We start from the raw sequence: 23090 nt of genomic DNA on the forward strand, positions 1-23090 counted from the left end.
TTCATTATATTGACCTGTTGCCTGCCTGCCTTCCTTCCTTCCTATCTTCCTTCCTTCCTTCCTTCCTTCCTTCCTTCCTTCCTTCCTTCCTTCCTTCTTCCTTCCTTCCTTCCTTCCTATCTTCCTTCCTTCCTTCCTTCCTTCCTTCATAAAATTTATTAGCTGTCCAACTTACCACAGGGTAATTCTCAGTGGTTGAAAATCTTAGAAAGATACAAACTATACAAAAGCTTAAAAAAAGCACAAATAAAATACTGTGAAAAACCAAATACTGTTGCCTTCACAAACAAATATTGTCAGCAAACCACAGCTCTGATGTAAGTTGTTTTATTGGACATCACCCAGTTGCTAAATTAGAGCTGGACGTAACAAAATGGAGCAGCTTCGGTGTATGTTGTGCCCATGATAGTTTCTGCTAAAGATGGTGACTATGGGACTGCTTGCCAACTGCTATGGCCAACCTCTTAATGCCCTAGCAATTACAACAACAACACACAGAGAGATGGGGGGGCGGGGGGGGGGGGGAGAGAAATTGGCGGGCATTATCCAGCATTCCCAGAAAAGCAAGTGGGAAATTAAGAAAAGTACTTTTTATAGTTTTTGAACGTGTTTATTTTTATGTTGGAGTTGCTTCCTACATTGCTCATTCAATTCAGCATAGACTTCTCACTGAATTATGAGTGATTTTCCTCATCTCTGCTGCCTCTGACTTCAAAGCGATGCAGAAGGACTATTTCAAAAATTTATTGCACTGAAACTGTTTAAGGTATTTGGCTGAAACCTGGCCTTAACTCTTTCAATGGTTAATATCCCCTAAACTATCCATCTTTATTCCATATTCCAAGCTATGAGGCACCTGCAAGAATGTGGCTCTTTTCCCAAGGTTAGTATACATTTCAGTAAACCTTGAATCCCAAAGTGGCTTGAACAGAATTGATTCAGCTTTGAATATTCTCCTCTTTAAATCTCAGGTCTCCAGTTAAGATTGAAATAGGACTGAGCTACACAGGCTTGGCTTCTAAAACTCAAGGCGAAACATATATATAAATATATGTTCTGCTTTAAGTAGACATGATCTCAAATGCAGCCTATGAGTAGAAAATATAAATTAAGTGTTTTCTTTTTTGTCCTTATAATACATCACTTCATAGTCAGATACATGTTATCCAAATCTGGCACTACGCTTCAATAATTATAATTCTGATTTATCATAACACTTCATACTTTATAAAACTTGATTCATTTTTTTTAAAAAAAGGAAACATATTGTTAATTTGTGGTAATACATAGCCAATTGTGCCTGATATATAGAGGGAAAAAATGTTAAGGAGAGTCAAGCTTATTTATTTACACGGGCCGGGATATCCACAGTGTATGGTCACAAAAGTCAAGATGACAGCCCCAACAGTGTGATGGATTTTTGGCCTGTGATGTGGACGCCCCTGAGGATGAGGGTGTGAACAAATGTCAAAGTGACACACGTGATACGTGTAAAAAGAGGTGGCAGTTGGAATAAAAAAACTTCCTGGGAAATGTGTCTAGAAGCACTCCAGGTATGGATCGATTCAGCAGGAGCAAAGCTCAACTTGAGGTAATCTTTACCTTATGGCCTGGAGTCCCCACCCCACCCGCAATGTCCCAACGCATAGAAAAGCCAACCACGGTTAATACAGAGAACAAATTCAGCTGAAATTAAAAAAAAAAAAAGGATACACAGGGCAGCAGACAAAATATTAGAATGTGGCAACCTGGTGTGACGTGCCCGGACATAACATTGATGAGGACTTGACATTGGACAAGCCGTTTGTCTATTTGCAAGGTGGACATCAAAATGCTTCTTCCTGATGGCAGAAGCAGGTTCTTCACAGCATGAAGCGAGGAGGGAAACAAGCAGGGGTTCGCTGCTGGGGGGTTCGCAGGGGTTTGGGAGAACCTCTAGCTAAGATTCTGTGCAGTTCGGAGAATCCCCAAATCCCACTCCTGGCTGGCCCTGCCTCCCTCCCCTCCCCCCTCCCCTCCCAGGAATCCCCACGTGGCCCATTTTGGATGCAGGTAAGTTCAGGGCACGCGTGGAGGCTTGGGGAGGGCGAAAAACAGAGCTACCAGAAGTTTGGGAAGGCCTCCAGAGCCTGGGGAGGCCGTTTTTGCCCTCCCGGAGGCTCAAGAAAACCCTCTGGAGCCCAGGGAGGGCAACCCCCTTGCCGTGGTGCAGGAGGCCAACTAGGTCACACCTACCATGGCCACACCCACTCAGCAACCGGGCAGAGAACCCCTTGCTAAAATTTTTGAAGCCCACCCCTGGGAACAAGCCCAAGAGGGCCAGGCAAGAACCCGTTTTGAGGAGCAGAGTAGAGTAAAGGAAAGGCCCTCACAAGGTTTGATACAGGATAACACCTTCAGCCTTTGTACATGAGATCACCCCAAGATGCTCTCTAGAACAGCGCCACCCCGCCACCCCAATTTTTTGAGCACTAGGGACCAGTTCTGTGGAGAAAGGCTTAGTTCTGCGGAGAGGGCGTAGTTTTGCATGCTGCCTGCATCCCATGGATGGGGCTTCACTTGTTTACCCGGACCTCTTGAAGGCGTGCCGCGGATTGGTGTCAGTCCATGGAGAGGGATTGGGGATTAGGGACCCCTGTTCTAGAAGGGTAGTAAACTCCCTCTTCTGCACTTGCTGATCTTTGAATACTGAATTCTTGCTTCTAATGTCTTTTTTAACTTTACTTTTTACTTTTATTCAGGAAATAAATTATGCTTTTCTCCGCCACCACCAGTTATTTGCTTTCTCTTCTCCATCGATCCAGGCTTTTTCTGCAGGCCCGATAATATTAACTACTGTTCAAACAGAAGCCCTTAGCAGGAGAGTTTGCTGCGATTTCTCTGACCTGTTACCTCAGGGGGATTTTCTGCAACAACACGTTTTTGTTTGTTTTTCGGGGATTAGTGGCAATATTCCACATACTACTACTGACACAGTGAAACATAGTCTGGATTCTTTTTCTTTCCCTATTACCCTATATTAAAAGCCTCTTTCTTTCTTTCTTTCTTTCTTTCTTTCTTCCTCCCTCCCTTTCTCCTTTTCTCTCCTGTCCTTCCTTCCTTCTTTCTTCCTCTCCTTCCTTCCTGTCCTTTTCTTCCTTCCTTCTTTCTTCTCCTGTCCTTCCTTCCTTCCTTCCTTGTTACTGAGCTCCCTTTCTCCCTTTCTCATTTTCTTTCTTCTCCTGTCCTACATTCCTCCCTCCTTTTCTCTTTCTCTTTCTGTTTCTCTCTTTGCTTTCTTTCTTTCTTTCTTTCTTTCTTTCTTTCCTATTACCCTATATTAAAAGCCTCTTTCTTTCTTTCTTTCTTTCTTTCTTTCTCTCTCTCTCTCTCTCTGCTTTTCTCTCTTTTCTCCCTTTCTCCTTTTCTCTTCCTTTTTCTCTTCTCCTGTCCTTCCTTCCTTCCTTCTTACTGAGCTCCCTTTCTCCCTTTCTCATTTTCTTTCTTCTCCTGTCCTACATTCCTCCCTCCCTTTCTCTTTCTCTTTCTGTTTCTCTCTTTGCTTTCTTTCTTTCCTTCCTTCCTTCTTTTCTTCCTCTCCTTCTTTCCTTCCTTCCTTCCTTCCCTCCCTTCCATCCATCTATCCTCCCTTCCTCTCCTTCCTTCCTTCCTCTCCTTCCTTCCTTCCTTCCTTCCTTCCTTCCTTTCCTTCTTCCTTCCTTCCTTCCTTCCTTCCTTCCTTCCTTCCTTCTTTCTTCCTTCCTTCCTTCCTTCCTTCCTTCCCTCCCTCACTCCCTAATCTTCCTTCCTTCCTTCCTGTCCTTTTCTTCCTTCCTTCCTTCCTTCCCTCCCTCCCTCCCTCATCTTCTTCCCTCCCTCCCTCCCAAAGGTCTCTCCCCAATCCCAAATTTCTAAATGAAGACTAGTGATCAATATTAACCTTTTATAAGCCCAACACCCCGTAGCAGATGGAGGGCTGAAACTGACCTTTCCATCACCGGACCTGCCGCTGGCAACCATCAATTTCCAGCCATCGGTTTGCCATTCTGTATTGATTTAGCAGCATTCCTTCATGCAGCTTTGATTTTGTTAATCATTTTGAGGAGGCTAATGGAAGGTGAGGGGTGAAAATTTTTAAGTGAAGAAAATGAATAAATAACTTAGTCCTTTCAGCCTATAATTTTGTATGAATAAGCCGCATGGAAACCACGGCACGTACTTCTGAACAGACACAAACATAATTTTACACTGGAAATTGGACTCTTTCAACAAGTGGAAATGAAATGTAAATTTGAATCTCTGGCTTAGTGCAGAAGATCTCCCAACAATCCCTCCCCCCACTCTAAGAAATAATAATAATAATAATGCTCTATAATTTTTATTTCTTTAAAAAGCTCTGATTTTATGCCGCTTTTCTTCCCCTCTTGGCCTTGACAACATCTCCATGTAAAACAGGAGCATTGAACATTTGTCCATGCAGATTCAGGAAGTGTGGGCGCAATGTTATTTTGCCTTATCCTTTTATCACAACTGCGCGTCTGTCTTCGTCTTCTATGTGCTGAATTTTTGAGATTGACTGATTCCACCAGACTGAGTCATCTTGTCTTCTAAACGAAGGAGCAGTTCCCCTGGGGGTGGAGTGGGAGGAGAGGAATCCCCATTCTTCATCTCAGGAAATTGCAAATGATTTATAATTGCCAGCAACATTGACATCTCCCCCTCCAGTAGACCGCAACCTACTTCTTGGAAAGCTAGAAAAAAGTGGGATAGATAGCATCACCATCAGATGGATTTGAAACTGGCTGACAAACCGTACTCAACGAGTAACTCTTAATGGTATTACGTCTACATGGAGGGAAGTAAACAGTGGGGTACCACAAGGCTCTGTCTTAGGCCCAGTACTCTTCAATATCTTCATCAATGACTTAGATGAAGGAATAGAAGGGGAACTTTACCAGATTTGTGGATGATACTAAGCTGGCAGGAATAGCCAAAAGCCTAGATCAAGGGTCTCCAACCGTGGCAACTTTAAGACTGGTAGACTTCAGCTCCCACAATTCCCCAGCCAGCTTTGCTGGCTGAGGAATTCTGGGAGTTGAAGTCCACCAGTCTTAAAGTTGTCATGGTTGGAGACCCCTGCTGTAGATGATAAGCTCAAGAGCTAGATGGATCTTGACAGACTTGAACACTGGGCCCTAGCTAACAAAATGAAATTCAATGTAGAGAAAAGTAAGGTCTTACACTTAGGCAACCCCACCCCCAAAGTACGCATATAGACTGGGTGAAACCAGGCTTAATACTACTAACTGTGAGAGGGATCTTGGTGTCTTAGTGGACAACCAGTTAAATATGAGCCAGTAGTGTGTGGCGGCAGCCGAAAAAGCCAATGCAATCCTAAATTGCATTAACAGAGGGATACAATCAAGATCAAGTGAGTTGCTAATACAACAGAGGTGGTTCTGCTGAACCAGTAGCGGAAATCGTGGGTGGGCCTGCCTGCCCCAGCTCTATGCCATTCTATTTAGGCATGTTTTTGAGGCCGGGCGCATGCACGGAAAGTGTGCGTGCAAGCAAAGTGGGATTGCAGGAGCCTGTCGCGGCTGAAAACGGAACCTCGATGAGTGACGTTTAGCTGGCCACGCTGACCCCCCAAAGTCAAACACTTTGGGGGGCCTCTGGTGGCTCAACAGACTAATGCAGTCTGTTATTAACAGCAGCTGCTTGCAATTACTGCAGGTTCAAGTCCCACCAGGCCCAAGGTTGACTCAGCCTTCCATCCTTTATAAGGTAGGTAAAATGAGGACCCATATTGTTGGGGGCAATAAGTTGACTTTGTATATAATATACAAATGGATGAAGACTATTGCTTGACATAGTGTAAGCCGCCCCGAGTCTTCGGAGAAGGGTGGGATATAAATGCAAAAATAAATAAATAAATAAATAAATAAATAAATTTAAAAAAAAAACACAACTCTGATGCGGCCCTCAATGAAATCACGTTTGACACCCCTGGGCTAGGGAATGGTCCTAATTTTCTGAAGCATTTTTTTTTTTAAATCGATCGTTCTCCATCTTGCCTGGATGCTACGAGATGTCCATTCAAGTGCGCACACGTCCCTCACATTTCCTTCCATTTCACTCCCTACGCATTTAAATGCTGCTCCTGCTTGTTTGAACTGTGGTGAGTCCCTAACAATGAGGTTCATTAAATATTGTTAAACACAGAACAGGCTACTACAGGCTTAATGAGTAACGCATGCTGAAGACAGAAGAGAAGCGACGGGGATGTGATGATGGAAGAGGCAGCGGTCTCCGCTACTTCTTGAGAGGTGAAATGCTCTAAATAACAGCGAGCGGCAGGGCTGCATTGCACAAACATCGCCAAATTCCTTCAAGTGTGGCTCATCTAGATTCTTTTCAAAAAAAAAAACCAAAACGGGGCACGTTCAGTTCAATTCAGAGTGAACGGAGAATTCAAAGTTCAGACGTAGAAGCAAGGGGTCTGCAGGCTGTGGTGAAATTCAAAATTTTATACTACCGTGGGCGTGGCTTCGTAGGCATGGCGTGGCTTTGTGGGTGTGGCTTGGTGGGTATGGCAGGGGAAGTATACTGCAAAATCTCCATTCCCTTCCCACTCCAGGGGAAGGATACTGCAAAATCTCCATTCCCACTCTACTCCTGGGGAAGGTTACTGCAAAAATCTCCATTCCCACCCCACTCTGGGGCCAGCCATAGGTGGTATTTGCCAGTTCTCCGAACTACTCAAAATTTCCACTACCAGTTCTCCAGAACTTCAGCAACTGAGTGGTCAATGCCTGGAATGCACTACCTGACCCTGTAGTTTCTTCCCCAAACCCCCAAAACTTTAAGCTTAAACTGTCTACTGTTGACCTCACCCCATTCCTAAGAGGTCTGTAAGGGACGTGGATAAGTGCAACCGCATGCCTACCGACCCTGTCCTAATGTTCTTCTCTTTTCATGTATCCAAATTATGTTTATACTTTTACCTGTTATCTTATATATGATTGACAAATAAATTAATTAATTAATAAGTAAGTAAGTAAGTAAGTAAATAAATAATAGCAATAGACTTATATACTGCCCCATAGTGTTTTACATCACTGTCTGGGTAGTTTACAATGTCAGGATATTGTTTCCAACAATCTGGCTCCTCATTTTACTGAATGAAAGGCTGACTCAACCTTGAGCCTCCATCAGGATCGAACTCCAGACTGTGGGCTGAGTTAGCCTGCAGTGCTGCATTCTAACCACTGGATCACAAGGGCTCCTACGCAATGCATTATCTTTGGGGATTCTCCTTAGGTTTGCCATCTCCTCATCTTCTCCTAGGATTGGTTGGTTCTTTCTTTCTTTCTTTCTTTCTTTCTTTCTTTCTTTCTTTCTTTCCTTCCTTCCTTCCTTCCTTCCTTCCTTCTTTCTTTCTTTCTTTCTTTCTTTCTTTCTTTCTTTCTTTCTTTCTTTCTCTCTCTCTCTCTCTCTCTCTCTCTCTTTCTTTCTGTAAAGACAATTAGGTTGAGAGAAAGTTACCCAAGGTAGGATTCTGAATTTCTTCACCCATCTGATGACTTCACTCTGCAGTTATCCATATCATGGTATTACAGTTAAGCAGAAACATCCGTTGAGCAAAAGCCATTTGCCAGAGTGAAACAGAACTCTGCTCTAATATTGAAAATGACTGAACGCAAACGTTTGGAAGAAGCAACGTGGTTCAGACTGCAAGCAATCCGCTCCTTTGGGTTTGCTGAGAAAAGAGCAATCTGACAATATTGCATGTTAGGTTTCCTCATCTTGCTCTCTAGTTTTTCCTGGGATGATCTCTAGGGAGCAGCAGCTGTTCCAAAGCAGGATGCTACTTAACTGCTGGTGAACTGGATATATGACGTTGCAGACCTCAAGGCTTTGTTGGTGATGGTCCCAGAGGACTTGGAATGTCTTCTGTCTTCAACTCAACCTTAGCAAAGGGGTTGCTTAGCAGGGTGGAAAGGTTGATAGTCAGACCGTAAGCCCATAACTTCAGCATCCATCTCAAACTATATATTTTTTTGTTGATTTAATTAGAGGTTTCATATGTGACTACGCCCATGTTTCTAATATTTCATAGATTGGGTCCAAAATCCAGCTGCCTGACTGGAACACTCAGACAGTTTCCTCATCTTCACATTGCAATCTTTCACCTCTCAGACACAATCAATTCCCACCCTTTTCTGGAAGGTCTCCAGTTTTCGGAAAACATAGGCCCTACAAAGATGGTGAGGGGACTGGAGACTAAAGCATATGAAGAACAATTGCAGGAACTGGGTAAAGGTAAAAGGTTCCCCTCGTGCTAGTCGTTCCCGACTCTAGGGGGCGGTGCTCATCTCCGTTTCAGAAACTGGGTATGTCTAGTTTGAAAAGAAGGACTAAGGGAGACATGATAGCAGTCTTCCTGTATCTCAGAGGCTGCCACAAAGAAGAGGGAGTCAAGTTATTCTCCAAAGTACCTGAGGGCAGGACAAGAAGCAATGGGTGGAAACTAGTCAAGGAGAGAAGCAACTTAGAACTAAGGAGAAATTTCCTGACAGAACAACTGTACCTAACTGGCTCTCTGAGGGTATATTCACCCTCTTCAATTCCCCACCCCCCCATTTACAAAACTCTCTCATCACCATCGCCAGGCCATTAGGCCAATTCCAGGTAAGTGGATATCGTAATTAATGGCATATAAGGCAGGGTTTCTCAACTTTGGCCAGTTGAAATTCTAGGAAGTTCTAGGATGTTCTAGGAAGTTCTAGGAACTTCAACTCCCAGGTTTCTCTTCATCTCCCAAGTTGAAGTCCGCACACCTTAAAGTGGCCAAGGTCGAGAAACACCGGTAGAAGAATGAATGCCATGTGTGCTCCTAAAATGGGGCTATTTCCCAAGATGTCCAAGGACTGAGTTTCTCATGATCTTCCAGCTGATTTCCCCCCCTTCCTTTTTTTCCTATGTTGTCCCCCACAGGAAGCAGAGAAGCCGCCTTCACCTATGCCATCACTGCCGCTGGCGTTGCCCACGCAATCACGGCTGCCTGCAGCCAGGGAAACCTCAGCAGTTGTGGTTGTGACAGAGAGAAACAAGGTTATTACAACCAGGAGGAAGGCTGGAAGTGGGGAGGCTGTTCAGCTGATATCAGATACGGCATCGACTTCTCCAGGAGGTTTGTCGACGCCAGAGAAATTCGAAAGAGCGCTCGGAGGCTGATGAATCTGCACAATAATGAAGCTGGAAGAAAGGTATGTTATACAGAACAGGGGAGATATGATTCGAGGGAGGGGAGGCCCTTGTGGTTCCAGGGATTGCTAAATTGGAAACCTACATTTGGACTGTAAGATTGCAGCCTGTACATGGATGGTTGTGGGGACTGAATGATGATCTGCTTAAGCAAAGCAAGATAAAGGTGTCGGGAACAACTAGTAGATATGTGCGAGGGGAACTTTTACCTTTACCTTTAAGGATTCACTTAACAAATGTGGCAAGGTAAGTCATAAAACAGGATACAACTCACTTAACAAATTTCTCACTTAGCAACATAACTCCTGGTCTCAATTGTGGTCATAAGTCGAGGATTTACCTGTACTTACCTGAATAGCCTGTTCAAGGCTATGTCAGTCGATTTGCTTCTGAGCTTGGGTTAGAAAGGAATAGTCAGACTCAGGAACTTCTGGTTCAACCCAACAATTTAAAACATTTTCTGTCTATTACCTTTGGTTCTGGCAGTTAAAAGTAGCTTGGGTTTTGTTTCAGCCGGCATCTGGTTTGCAAACGAACGTCTCCACCAAGAAAAACACAAAACTAGGGGGTGCCCGCCAAAACTAACACGTGCAAAACGTTACTCCTGGTTTTATACATTTGACCAGGATTGTATTCCTAGGGTGTCTCAAAAAGTATACGATGCTTGATGCCTAATTTCATAGGGAAGCAACAGGCTGGATGAATCCCGTCTGGATTTCCTTCCTCGATAAATATGGTTTCTCCTAAATGAAAGGGAAACTTATTGTGAATGTTTCACAAGATGTGAGGGATGGAAGGAGGGATTTTATTGACACTCTTGTTTCAACACCAACTTTCACAAGGGGAGCTGCACAACCTTTAGAAAAAGAAAAAGAAAAAGAAAGGGGAAAGGTTTTGGAAGTCAGAGACTGGGCCAGAATTCAGGATTTGGCTCCCAGTGAAGATCTGAAGCCCAGAAAAATTAATTTTTATGCTTATTGATCTTCAAAGACATTTTAAAACATCTGTCTTAAATGAGTCAAATTGCAAAAATCTTCACGGTCTGTCTATACGATATAAACATTTATTCATTGTTGGCAAACTATAACTGAAGGCATTCCCAGCTACTGTATGGTCTGACAGCACTTTAATTCTCCCTAACACAAAGTGAAAAAGAAAATGCATACGTACATCTGGAACAGGCCCCAGCTGTTCTTCTTCCCCACTTATCTCTGACTCCGAAGGCAGCTGGGAAATGTCGGATGGCCCTGGATCTATCTCTGCTTCTGACACAGAGCATCCATCAGAGCCTTCCCCACACTCCAAGACTGGCCCAAGTTCTTCCCCAACCTCCTCAGCATCCAAGTCTGGTGGGCCACAACACCTAGAAAGGAGACAGCTTAGTTTTCAAATCTCTTAGTTTTCCAGGAATAATCAGGAAGGGGTTGTTTCCCCCCTCCCTACTGAATATTGAGGCCTGTGACATGGAGTCTTCCTCCAGTTGGGATTCCCAGCCAAACATTTTGGTCCTTTAAAATGGTCCTTTGCAGATTTTCTCCCAGTCCAAATTAGGAATGTTAAATCCTCCAACTCTGTGACATTTTGGGCAAATTTGGTTGCAACCCTTCCTTTACTTTTCTTGTTCTTGGTTTCTTTCTCTCTCTTTGCCACAAGCAAGGCTTGGGAAATGGCACAGACTTGTCATCACTGCTCATGCTGTCCATCTCTCTCTTAACACAAACACACACACACAAAAACATCTGGTGCCACTGCAGCATTAAACTTTGGCTTCGTTGATCTGGCCTAATAAGACATTCAAGTGCTGGGGAATGAAGGCTCAAGAATAGAATAGAATAGAATAGAATAGAATAGAATAGAATAGAATAGAATAGAATAGAATAGAATAGAATAGAATAGAATAGAATAGAATAGAATTCCTTATTGATCAAGTGTGATTGGACACACAAGGAATTTGTCTTGGTGCATATGCTCTCAGTGTACACAAAAGAAAAGATACATTCGTCAAGAATCATAAAGTACAACACTTAATGATAGTCATAGGTTACAAATAAGCAATCAAATCATATTAGGAAACAGTCAATATAAATCGTAAGGATACCAGCAACAAAGTTACAGCCATAAGTGGAAAGAGATTGGTGATGGGAATGATGAAAAGATTAATAGTAGTGCAGATTTAGTAAATAGTTTGACAGTGTTGAAGGAATTATTTGTTTAGCAGAGTGATATCATTCAGGAAAAAACTGTTCTTGTGTCTAGTTGTTCTGGTGTGCAGTGCTCTATAGCGTCGTTTGAGGGTAGGAGTTGAAACAGTTTATGTCCAGGATGCGAGGGGTCTGTAGATATTTTCACAGCCCTCTTTTTGACTCCGTGCAGTATACAGGTCCTCAGTGAAAGGCAGGTTTGTAGCCATTGTTTTTTCTGCAGTTCTAATTATCCTCTGAAGTCTGTGTCTGTCTTGTTGGGTTGCAGAACGAAACCAGAATAAATTTCAAGAATAAATTTCTTGAGACAAGAGAAAGAAGACCAAGTTAGCAGAAATAGAACCCTTGTTGAGAAAACAAGAGCCAGGCATCCGTAGGGAGATTGAAAATAAGCCAAGGAGGAGGTGGCAGTCAAAGCTCTTCCCCTTTCTGACATCTGAATGGAGACGCCCCTGGTCTAGATTCTCCTTGGAGAAAAATCCAGGAGGAGCTTCAAATAAACAGTTGTGCTCCCTTGTGAGATTCAGTACATGATTTGATTAGTATGGTCTCCCTTCAGTGCTGGGAAGCAAATAATCTATATCAGAGACCTACCAATCTCCCCTATGGAAACAGATATGTGCAGTTAATTCATCATCAGAGAGGATTTAATGCCAGCTCATCACTGAAAGCTGTGCTCAAAGCTTCTTGGCCTCTTCTCCCGATCCAGAACTCCCACATATTCAAATATTGGGCCAGAACGGTGTGACAAGAACAATATAACATGGAAGGAAGGAAAGGAGGGAGAGAGGGAGGGAGGGAGGGAGGGAAGAAGATAAGGGAGGGAGGGAAGGAAGGAAGGAAGGAAGAAAATGAGGAAGGAGGGAGGGAGGGAAGGAAGGGAGGGAGGGAGGAAGAAAAGGAGAGGAAGGAAGGAGGATGTAAGGAAAGAAGATAAGGGAGGGAGGGAGGGAAGGAAGGAAGGAAAAAAAGAAGGAGAGGAAGGAAGAGAGGAGGGGAGGGAGGAAGATAAGGGAGGGAGGGAGGGAAGGAAGGAAAGAAGAAAAGAAGGAGAGGAAGGATGGAAAGAAGGATGAAAGGGAGGGAGGAAGATAAGGGAGGGAGGGAGGGAAGGAAGGAAGGAAAGAAGAAAAGAAGGAGAGAAAGGAAGGAAGGAAGGAAGATGAGGGAGGAAGGGAAGGGAAGAAGGCAGACCATGCACTTCAACCTATCCGATTAAACCACTCCAAAAACGAGCACTTACTTAATCTACTTAATAATCACACAGTGTGAAAACAATATTATTGAATTAGTGGTTACACATTACAGAGATGGTTGTGGATTGTGTATGTAGTCCAAACTGGTGTCTTGCTATTGTTGCCCATAGCAACTGACTATGTCAAGAGGGTGATGCCATTGGTGAGCTCTGCAAAGGGGAAGGGAAAGGCAATTGATCCCTCTTGTCAGGTTTATTATTGCCCAAATGACTTCAGAACGAATCCAGCTCTTGCTCTGCTGTGGAGATTTCCTGTTGCACGGACTTCAGTGCAAGTCCAGAAATTGATCCGATTGCTCCCCTTGGCTGCCAGGTTTGCTATTGCAAAATCCTGGGAAACACAACCTTGTCTTTCATTGGCTCCATCGTGTACCCAACTGTTGAAAATTGTAAGGGAAGAAAAATTTACATAACAGGAAAATTCAATCAATAATCTTCTAGTGAAACATAAACTTAGACCAATGTGGGCATCAGGAATCACCTGGTATTGGAAGTAAAACGCTTAGATTGACATTTTGAATATAGTAAAGTGATTCTTCTTGAGATTATGAATGTCTTCATTATGTGTATGGCTTCTTCCAACTCTCTCCTCTCCTCTCCTCTCCTCTCCTCTCCTCTCCCTTCCTCTCCCACTCTCCTCTCCCTTCCCCCTTCTCCTCTCCTCTCTGCCCCCTTTCCCCTCTCCTCTCCCTTCCCCCTACTCTTCTCCTCTCCTCTCTTCTCCCTTCCTCTCCCACTCTCCTCTCCTTTCCCCCTTCCCCTCTCCTCTCCTCTGCCTTGTCCTCTCCCTTCCCCCTTCTCCTCTCCTCTCCTCACCTCGCCTTTCCCCTTCTCCCTTTCCCCTCTCTCTCCTCTCCCTTCCCCTTTCCTCTCCTCTCCTCACCCTTCCTCTTCCCTTTCCCTCCTCTCTCTCCTCTCTCTCCTTCCCTTTCCTCTCCTCTCCCTTCCCCTTCCCCTCTTCTCTCCTCTCCTCTCCTCTCCTCTCTTCTCCCTTCCCTCTCTCTCATCTTCCTCCCCTTCCCCTCTCCTCTCCTCTGCCTTCTCCTCCCTTCCCCTTCTCCTCTCCTCTCCTCACCTCGCCTTTCCCCTTCTCCCTTCCTCTCTCTCCTCTCCTTCCCTTTCCTCTCCTCTCCTCTCCTCTCCTCTCCTTCCCTTTCCTCTCTCTCCTTCCTCCTCTTTCTCCCTTCCCTCTCCTCTCCCTTCCCCTTCCTCTTCTCCTCTCTCTCCTCTCTCCTTCCTCTCCTCTCTCCTCTCCCTTCCCCTTCCCCTCTCCTCTCCTCTGCCTTCTCCTCTCCTTCCCCTTCTCCTCTCCTCATCTCGCCTTTTCCTTCTCCCTTCCCTCTCTCCTCTCCTTCCCTTTCCTCTCCTCTCCTCACCCTTCCTCTTCCCTTTCCTCCTCTCCCTTCCTCCTCTTTCTCCTTCCCCTCTCCTCTCCATCCCCTTCCTCCTCTCTCTCCTTCCTCCTCTCCCTTCCCCTACTCTTCTCCTCTCCTCTCCTCTTCTCCCTTCCTCTCCCACCTCCTCTCCTTTCCCCTTCCCCTCTCCTCTCCTCTGCCTTGTCCTCTCCCTTCCCCTTCTCCTCTCCTCCTCTCCTCTCCCTTCCCCTCCTCTCCTCTCCTCTCTCCTCTCCCTTCCCCTTTCCTCTCCTCTCCTCACCCTTCCTCTTCCCTTTCCCTCCTCTCTCTCCTTCCTCCTCTTTCTCCCTTCCCTCTCCTCTCCCTTCCCCTTCCTCTTCTCTCCTCTCCTCTCCTCTCTTCTCCCTTCCTCTCCTCTCTCCTCTCCCTTCCCCTCTCCTCTCCTCTCTCTCCTCTCCTTCCCCTTCTCCTCTCCTCTCCTCATCTCGCCTTTTCCTTCTCCTTCCCTCTCTCCTCTCCCTTCCCCTTTCCTCTCCTCTCCTCACCCTTCCTCTTCCCTTTCCCTCCTCTCTCTCCTTCCTCCTCTTTCTCCCTTCCCCCTCTCCTCTCCATCCCCTTCCTCCTCTCCTCTCCCTTCCCTCCCTCTTTCCCTTTCCCTCCTCTCTCTCCTTCCCTCTTTCCCTTTTCCCCTCTCTCTCATCTTCCTCCCCCTTCCCCTCTCCTCTCCTCTCCTCTCCTCAAGAAATGAATTGTATTGGTGGACTCGGGATCCATAAGAAGCTAATAAAATACTATGCGGTATTCCTTCCAGCTAAAATGAAGGAAACCTTTAATTGTCATGGGTTTTTAATGAGAAAACGATACAAACCTATCCTCCAAATGAAATCAGTGGGTTTTAATATAGGCGGCTTCTTGACAGATCACGCCGCTAATATTTAGAGATGTTTTGTAACTTTTAATGAACTCCTGAAGGTCCAGCATTTAAGATCAGCCAAGCAGAAGAAAAGCTGAGGCCTGTTGTTGTTATTTTGTTCTCCCTGTTTGCACAGGTGCTTGAAGGACGGATGAAACTGGAGTGCAAATGCCACGGCGTTTCTGGTTCCTGCACCACGAAGACTTGTTGGACTACACTACCCAAATTCCGAGAGATTGGATATATTTTAAAAGAGAAATATAACGCTGCGGTGCAAGTGGAAGTGGTCCGGGCCAGCCGGCTTCGGCAACCAACCTTCCTGAAGATCAAACAGATCAGAAGCTACCAGAAGCCAATGGAGACCGATTTGGTCTACATCGACAAATCACCGAATTACTGTGAAGAGGATGCTTCAACAGGGAGTGTGGGGACCCAGGGCAGGCTCTGCAACCGTACGTCCCTCGGGGCGGACGGCTGTGGCATGATGTGCTGCGGAAGGGGCTACAACACTCACCAGTACACCAAGGTGTGGCAGTGCAACTGCAAGTTCCACTGGTGTTGCTTTGTGAAATGCAACACCTGCAGCGAACGGACAGAAGTGTTCACTTGCAAGTAACCTGAAGAGGGAGCAACCTGAAGATGGACACAACCACCACTTGGTAGTGTGGAACAAAATAACTACAGCATCATTTTGCACATTTTTCTTTCTTTCTTTCTTTTCCTTTTTTTTTGGGGGGTGGGGGGTGGGAAGGGGGTAGAACCAATCTCTTTATTTGTTTCTTACTAACACAGTTGGAAGAACGATGCATAATCTGCTGGCTAGAGTTGCTTTGATTCCATTAGTCCAAGGGACCCTGGGATGGGATGATGGATTAGGATGATGTTATTCAAGGTGAGCAATTTTTTTCCTTTTGATTCCTCCTCCCCTTGCCCACTGCAGTCTGAGGTGTTGTAGAGTTTTACTCTTAGATTAAGTTATACATACAATATGAACGATAGACACAGGTTCCAGAAGGAGATTTTTAAATTCAGAATGAGCGTGAAGATGCCCAATGGAGACTTTTTTTTTTTCCTATTTAAAAAAAAAAGGACAAAAAATAGAATAGAGGAATTAAGATGTTAAGTACAAAACTAAGATTCCGACAGTGTTGTTTCAACACTTACTTCTGAAAAAGAAAGGGAATAAAATAGGGGGAAAGGGTAGCATCTAAGACAAATGAAATACGGGGTTGGGAGGAACTTCGGGGATGGATTCATAGATAAAATAAAAGAGGAAATTCTGACAGCTCCCAGTAACACTGGAACCTTTTGAATGGACATTTCAGCAGGAAAAAATTTTTTTCCTCTTATTTATGTTTTTAATATTATCAAAACTCTCTAAGCACTAACGGGTAGCCATGCCTTTACTTTGAACTAAATGTAAAATTACTGGAGCTCTGACTTCTTTGATTTTGAATTTTGGGAACTTGGTGCTCCCCGACGTTTTTCAATGCTACTGATTTCACGGCACTCCACTGTTAACCAGAGTTCTGTCCTTGGACCAGAGGATCCTTCAGGAGGGAGGAAAAACAACCTGACAGTGTAAAATGGTGATTGAAAAAGCGGGTGGGTGGCTTGGCTTCTCACTTGTTTCGCTATCGACCGCTGGGGCCAAATAGCAATCGCGTCACGGAATGGGCTCAACAACTCGCGGTGGCCAAGTCACTACAGCCAAGTCTCCTTAGGACAAATCGCTGCAGGACAATTTAGCAATTCGATTTAATTATTTAAAATAAATAAATGATTTCTTTTTTTTAAATTTTTGTCATTCGCATTTCATTTCGTCCCTCCTTTTGCATACTTCCTTGAATGGTTCTGTTCCACCATTTCTGTGATATTAGTGTAACTCTTGTCCTGCAGCGAGTTGTCCTGTGATGGGTTGGTCATGGCCAGTGGTGGGATTCAATTTTTTTTTTTTTACTACCCGGTTCTGTGGGCATGGCTTGGTGGGCGTGGCCAGGGGGTGTGACAGGCAGCACTCGGCCTCCTGAAACCACCTAGGAGCAAAAATGGGACAAGGGAGGGGATATGCCCCCCTGTGCCCCGTTTTGAGTCTAGGAGGCTTCCCTGAAGCCTCCTGGGAATCAAAATGGGGTATGTGGGGCCAGCCAGCAATTTAACTACCAGTTTGCCCGAACTGGCTGAATCCCATCACTGGTCATGGCTAGTTGTCCTGAAGCGTGTTGGCTACAGCAAATTGGCCATGGTGAGTTGGCTATGGCGAGTTGACCATGGCGAATTGTCATAGACCCCTCCCTTGCTGATGCTAGACGAAGATGAGCAGGGATATATCCACATAGGGGAGGGGGCTTCAAAAAAGTCAAACAGCAAGCAAGATGGCAACCATGGTCCTGTGTCATCTTGATTTTCCTGAGGATAAATTAAGCCTTACACAAATTTATTGCTTTATGGGGAGGTGTATTTGGAGGATTCCTTTCCTGAAGGTACCTTTCACTGTTTATGTCATTTTTCTAGGTCTGTGTGACCCATCTCAGTTGAATGGGACTTTGTACAAAACTGTTACATGGCGCTCAAATTTCTCTTCCAATCTTCTGCAAAGCACTGAGGGTCCTCGTAGATTATGGAGATGTATTAGGGAGGAAGATCTTTGTATAACAGTTGCTTAATACCGGAAACAAATCTACAGTTTATCCAACAATTGATGAGACTTCAGTGGTGGGGGAGGGGAAAGAGCTTCCTTTTGTTTGTGGGCCATGAGTCACCAAATTTGGTGACTTCTGGAGATGAGGAATGACCTCCATTGAACATTATGTTATGAGGATGATCAGAAACATCAAAATGGCATTACAACTGCACGATTGAACTCCTGCCCCTTTTTGATATGGGATACATTTCACGTAAAAAAGAGTCCAAGCTTCCATTGCGTCATGGCAGCCACAAGCGTGACCTATTGACCCATTCAGGTTCCCTAACAAACATATATAGAGAGAGATTTCCAACTCTCCATTTTGAAAATAGGGTCTGGTGCAGAGGTGGTATTCAGCTGGTTCGGACCGGTTTATCTGAACCGGTAGCAGAAATCATGGTGGCCCCGCCTATCTGCCCCAGCTCTATGCTATCCTATTTAGGTACGTTTTTGAGGCTGGGCGCATGCATGAAGGCGCGTTTGCCAGCAAAGTGGATGCGCGGAAGGCCGGGCACATGCATGCGCTCACATTTGCGAACCGGTAGGAATGATAAGTGAATACCACCCCTGGTCTGGTGCAAGATACACCCCAGACTATTTGCTTCAACTCTTCTCACTAAATGCCAATCCAGTTTGGACTGTTTGATGGACAGCTACTCCCTTAATGTAACTGGTTCTCTGGGGTCTTTCTGCCCTCACATGCCTCGTGATTCTAATTATTCCCTTTTTCAGCCCCTGCCGGCAATCACAGTTGGTATGAACAAGGATGCAGAGCAGTTTCACACACACACGCACGCACAATGGCATTACAATATCCTCGAATTGTGGTGTCGAATCTACTGCAGTGCTGAGGATGCATGAAAAAAAAACAACCCGTCTCATCCGTTCTCCTACGCCAACGTTTCTCAACTTCGGCAATTTGAAAATGGGTGGATTTCAACCCCCAGAATTCCCCACTCAGCTATTCTGGGGAATTCTGGGAGTTGAAGTCCACCCATTGTCAAATTGACGTGGTTGAGAAACACTGTCCCGCTCAGTTCACTACAAATTTCTTACCGAAAAACGCCTGGTATTTTTCTCTCCTAGCATATAAACCCCAATTCGACATTCAGTCGCGACTCATCCATTGTGTGTAAGCATGGCTGAATTGCCAGTAACTCAGAGGAAGGGGCATTTTTCGCAGTGTTAGCATTATTCGGCAATGGCCTTTTCTTATTGTTTCATAATTTCCAGGTTTAGACAGGCTTTTTATTGGCTCTTTGGAAGAGATTAACATGCTAACCCCATGCCAGGAAAGTAGTGTAAACAACAGTGGTTGAAGCACATGTTGCAGCTGCCGATGACTCAGTCGCACACTAGAACAAGCTAATACAAGGCTGGTGTATTCGTCTGAGTTATTTTTAGTGACACAATTAATCTAACAAACGTTGACAGCATTAAACCATCCTTTTGCTTCCTAACAGACCTCTTTGTATATTGCTTTCTTTTTTGTTTTAAGGCATATTCTTAAAACAATACGGCAGGCGATACAAAAAGGGTGTGCTTGTAAACACGTATGTTCTCCTAAGCAAGGGATGGAACTGGTAGTCAAGCCTCAGCAAACTTGAAAGTGTGACATTAAATCACATTGTTTAAGTCTTAAGCAAGTAGCTGCTACCGAAACTTCCTGCCTGGCGTGGGTGTCATGGTGCTCATCTCCCATTTCAAAGCTGAAGAGCCAAGGCTGTATGAAGATGTGTCCGTGGTCATGTGGCCAGCATGACTAAACGCCAAAGGCGCACGGAACACCAGCTGGGACAAGTCACGGGAGCTCACCCCGTTAGGCGGTGCTAGGGATTTGAACCACCAAACTGCCTACCTGTCCGATCGACAAGCTCAGCGTCTTAGCCACTGAGCCATGTGTGGGGGGGAAGCAGGAGGGGAACCTCAATCATCCAGTTGCAGCCTCCATCTTGACTTATTTGTCAGATGCACCCCGGGAATAAGTTCAGGAAGTTGTGGTTGGGATCACTCAATATAAAACCTTGTGGCTTCAAAGATGATGTGTGGTTTTGGTTTTCATCTTCCAGAGTTGATAGGCACAGATCAGTGCTTTCCAACAATTCATTTAGTTCTTTGTGAATGTACAGTTAGATAAGCCGACCGTATCTATTTGATCAGGATAATTTTGATACTTTCTGTCCCCAGATTGATGGAATGTATGGATCAGAGGGGGCATCTGGTAGGATGTCATACACCATATGTGTATACACCATACACCAACAGCAAATGTGTTTCTAGAACAGGGGTCTCCAACCTTGGTCCCTTTAAGACTTGTGGACTTCAACCCCCAGAGTTCCTCAGCCACTTTGCTGGCTGAGGGACTCTGGGAGTTGAAGTCCACAAGTCTTAAAGGGTCCAAGGTTGGAGACCCCTGTTCTAGAACAAGGAGACCTGCCTTGGGGTCAAATTTTCCTCAAGTCCTTATCTGTGATGCCCTGAATCCTCCCAAAGTTTTTATCAAACTTAATATTATTCCAGTTTGAGGATGAAATTGTGGAACCGGAAAACAATCATACCAATTGTAATTCATTTTAATTGCATATAAATGCAATAGAAAATAGGGCAATTTTTGCTGGAGTGCAGCACCCGCTATTTCATTCAACACCATTATTGCCACCTTGAGTTAGATGGCTACCAGTTACCAAATTTTACAAGTCTTAGAATTTTAGAATTGGAGGGGGCCCTTGAGCCATCCAGCTGAGTGTTTTCAAACTTGGCAACTTTAAGATGCATGGACTCCCAGAATTCCCCAGCCAACATGCTGGGCTTCAATCCATAGTCTCAAAGAGTAAATGGAGACTACAATATAACATTAGTGAGGAAACATTTAGCGCATGACTGTGAGTGGCCATGATTTAGTGAGTTTTCTATGGCAGGGATCGCCAACCTTGGTCCCTTTAAGACTTGTGGACTTCAACTCCCAGAGTCCCTCAGCCAGCAAAGCTGGCTGAGGAACTCTGGGAGTTGAAGTCCACAAGTCTTAAAGGGACCAAGGTTGGAGACCCCTGGTCTATGGGGACCAGAATGGGAAGCTTAATCATGATCATTAGTGACTGTATGATGTAACAATCCTTGGGGATCAATAGCAGATCTAGAGGAGTAAATGATAATATAAGTGCGATATCATCACACAGATGCTGCACATTTGTTGAGAAGCAAGTCCATAAGAGCAGCATTTATGTAGTGACATCACAGAAAGGAAGATATTGTACATTTTCCTGGAACACATCTATGCCTGTTGATAAATATCACTTAGATCAGGGGTCTCCAACCTTGGCAACTTGTGGACTTCAACTCCCAGCTCCCAAAGCTGGCTGAGGAATTCTGGGAGTTGGTCCACAAGTCTTAAAGTTGCCAAGGTTGGAGATCCCTGACTTAGATCAAATCATCATTTGCTAGCCTTGATTTCATGCCATTTATTATGTCACTGCTGTGTAGCAGAACAGGACAATGGAATTTTAGCATTCTCGGCTCATAATTCAACCAATTTTTTTTAAAAACAACAACAACACTTTAAAGATAAACTATGAAGCCATGTGGTGCCCCCAGATGCAATTATGAACGTTAGAACAAGTTAACGATTTTGGCACTCATCAAATATTAAACTTCATAGTCTCTCTGTTCCAAAATATTTATTTTTTATTAGCATCTTAACAAAATTATTCAAACATCAGATACACCGACCAAAATCACACAAAAAAGCTGATCTCAACACATTTAGAAAACATTTCACTGCTAAGTGATAATTTTGTGAGGCAGATCACCCAATTACAAAATTCACCAAATTCTCACATGGGGAGCAAAGTCACTTCAGTTGATAGAAATATATTTTCTTTCTTTCTTTCTTTCTTTCTTTCTTTCTTTCTTTCTTTCTTTCTTTCTTTCTTTTTTTTTAGGCAGTGTGGTTGCTCAGTTTCGGTGAAAATTGTCATAGCAATTTTAATTCTAGATTCAAAAGAGCTTATGCATAAAAATGGCAGCTCCATTTGTAGAGATACGGTCTCTCTCTGATCTTCCATATCACATTCTGGAAAATTCCACTTATGAATCGGTGCCAACAGTCAGGGGTACTTGCAGGAAAGAGTTCCCAAGAGCCCCCAAACATTTTTTTTTAAAAGGCTGGTAGGAGGAGGAGCTGGGAGGAGCTACAATCATGCATTTCTTGACTCTTTCGGCCTCACTCTATTGACTCTACTGTCTACAGCTCATTCGCAGGTTCAATCCCAAATCCTCTTAAAATAGGGGTCCCCAATCCTTTGTTTGATGACCGGTACTTGTCCACGGCATGACAGAAACTAGTGAACAAGTGAAACCCCATCCACGGGATCCAGGCAGCATGCGAAACCACATCCCCTCCAGACTGTGGAAAAACTTCTCTCCACAGAACCAGTCCCTGTTGCCCAGAAGGGAAGCACTGCTCTTAAGACCTCAATGAACAGTTTGTTATGAGGGCAAATATACTTCCATTCTGGTCTAAGACTGTAACTATAGTCAGATAGCATGGTTACATCTTCACTGCAGATATTTCCAATCAACCGACATAAGCATCTTTCCCCATCATCATAGGTGGGCTTTTCTTTCCTTCTTCCTCTCCCCCATCAAAAAAACAAAAACAAAACTGATGTCTGAAAAGGATTAATCACCGCTACAGTTAAGCTGAGCCCTCAAGAAGGCTGCATCCTTCCTTTCGATCAGGAGAACCGATTTTTTCAGCTCACATCAGTTGTGGTACTTCCTACTTCCAAACACAGTCCTATGGCACAAAATATTGTAAATATGCCAGTAATATTTGTGGAGGGTGGGTATTCACTTAAGTTATATTATGCTATAGCATTTAAATGTCTACAAAAAAAATTATTTTAAATTATTGTGAGCAACACTGAACAAAGTTGTGTGTATGTATGTGTGAATATTTTTACACAGCATTCACTAAAGTTGAACATCTCCAACTTATGTAACTTTCCTGCCTGTCAAATTAATTCACCTTGCTGCAGAGCTTCACTTGCACTCTAATGCATGCAAAGTGGGATTTTGCGTGTGCGCAAATTTTAAATGTAAGAGAGAGAGAGGGAATAAAAATGATGCTATCCCACTCAATGAACACCATGGCCTCTTGTCACCATGTCAGGACACACATATCATATATGTTACATAACGTATTCCCAAATTCATAGTATGTTGCATTAAACATGAAACAGCCATGATCTAAACATTATTGTCGTACCAAGAATTTGATCAAGTTTTCTTCTCCCCTAACTTTATTTCAAGGGTTCACCCAACTGAAGTTTCTTTTTACACATCGACATGGATTTTCAGTAGGTTCTGAAATCTGCTCATATAGATAGGAGATTTTAGCAAAGGCTTCTCTAGAATCAATTGATGCCCGGTG

The 23090-nt window shown here is 44.2% G+C and overlaps 1 protein-coding gene and 1 long non-coding RNA gene across 4 annotated transcripts in view; one reads left to right on the forward strand and one right to left on the reverse strand.

The window, feature by feature from the left end:
• Positions 1-19953, forward strand: part of WNT7B (Wnt family member 7B) — a 170679-nt gene extending 150726 nt beyond the window's left edge. For all 3 annotated transcript variants that reach the window (XM_058191351.1, XM_058191352.1, XM_058191349.1), the window contains exons 3-4: positions 8980-9251; positions 15110-19953. In XM_058191351.1, the coding sequence (XP_058047334.1) occupies positions 8980-9251; positions 15110-15589 (752 nt within the window). In that variant the 3' untranslated portion in view covers positions 15590-19953. The remainder of the gene's footprint in view (positions 1-8979; positions 9252-15109) is intronic.
• LOC131202405 (uncharacterized) lies at positions 4112-10576 on the reverse strand. The gene is made up of 3 exons (XR_009156145.1): positions 10420-10576; positions 9721-9992; positions 4112-4730 (listed from the first exon to the last, which is right to left on the reverse strand). It is a non-coding gene; the product is annotated as an uncharacterized LOC131202405 (long non-coding RNA).
• Positions 19954-23090: the final 3137 nt, after the last annotated feature.

Source organism: Ahaetulla prasina, chromosome 7, assembly GCF_028640845.1.
Source record: "Ahaetulla prasina isolate Xishuangbanna chromosome 7, ASM2864084v1, whole genome shotgun sequence".
Lineage (NCBI taxonomy): Eukaryota > Metazoa > Chordata > Lepidosauria > Squamata > Colubridae > Ahaetulla > Ahaetulla prasina.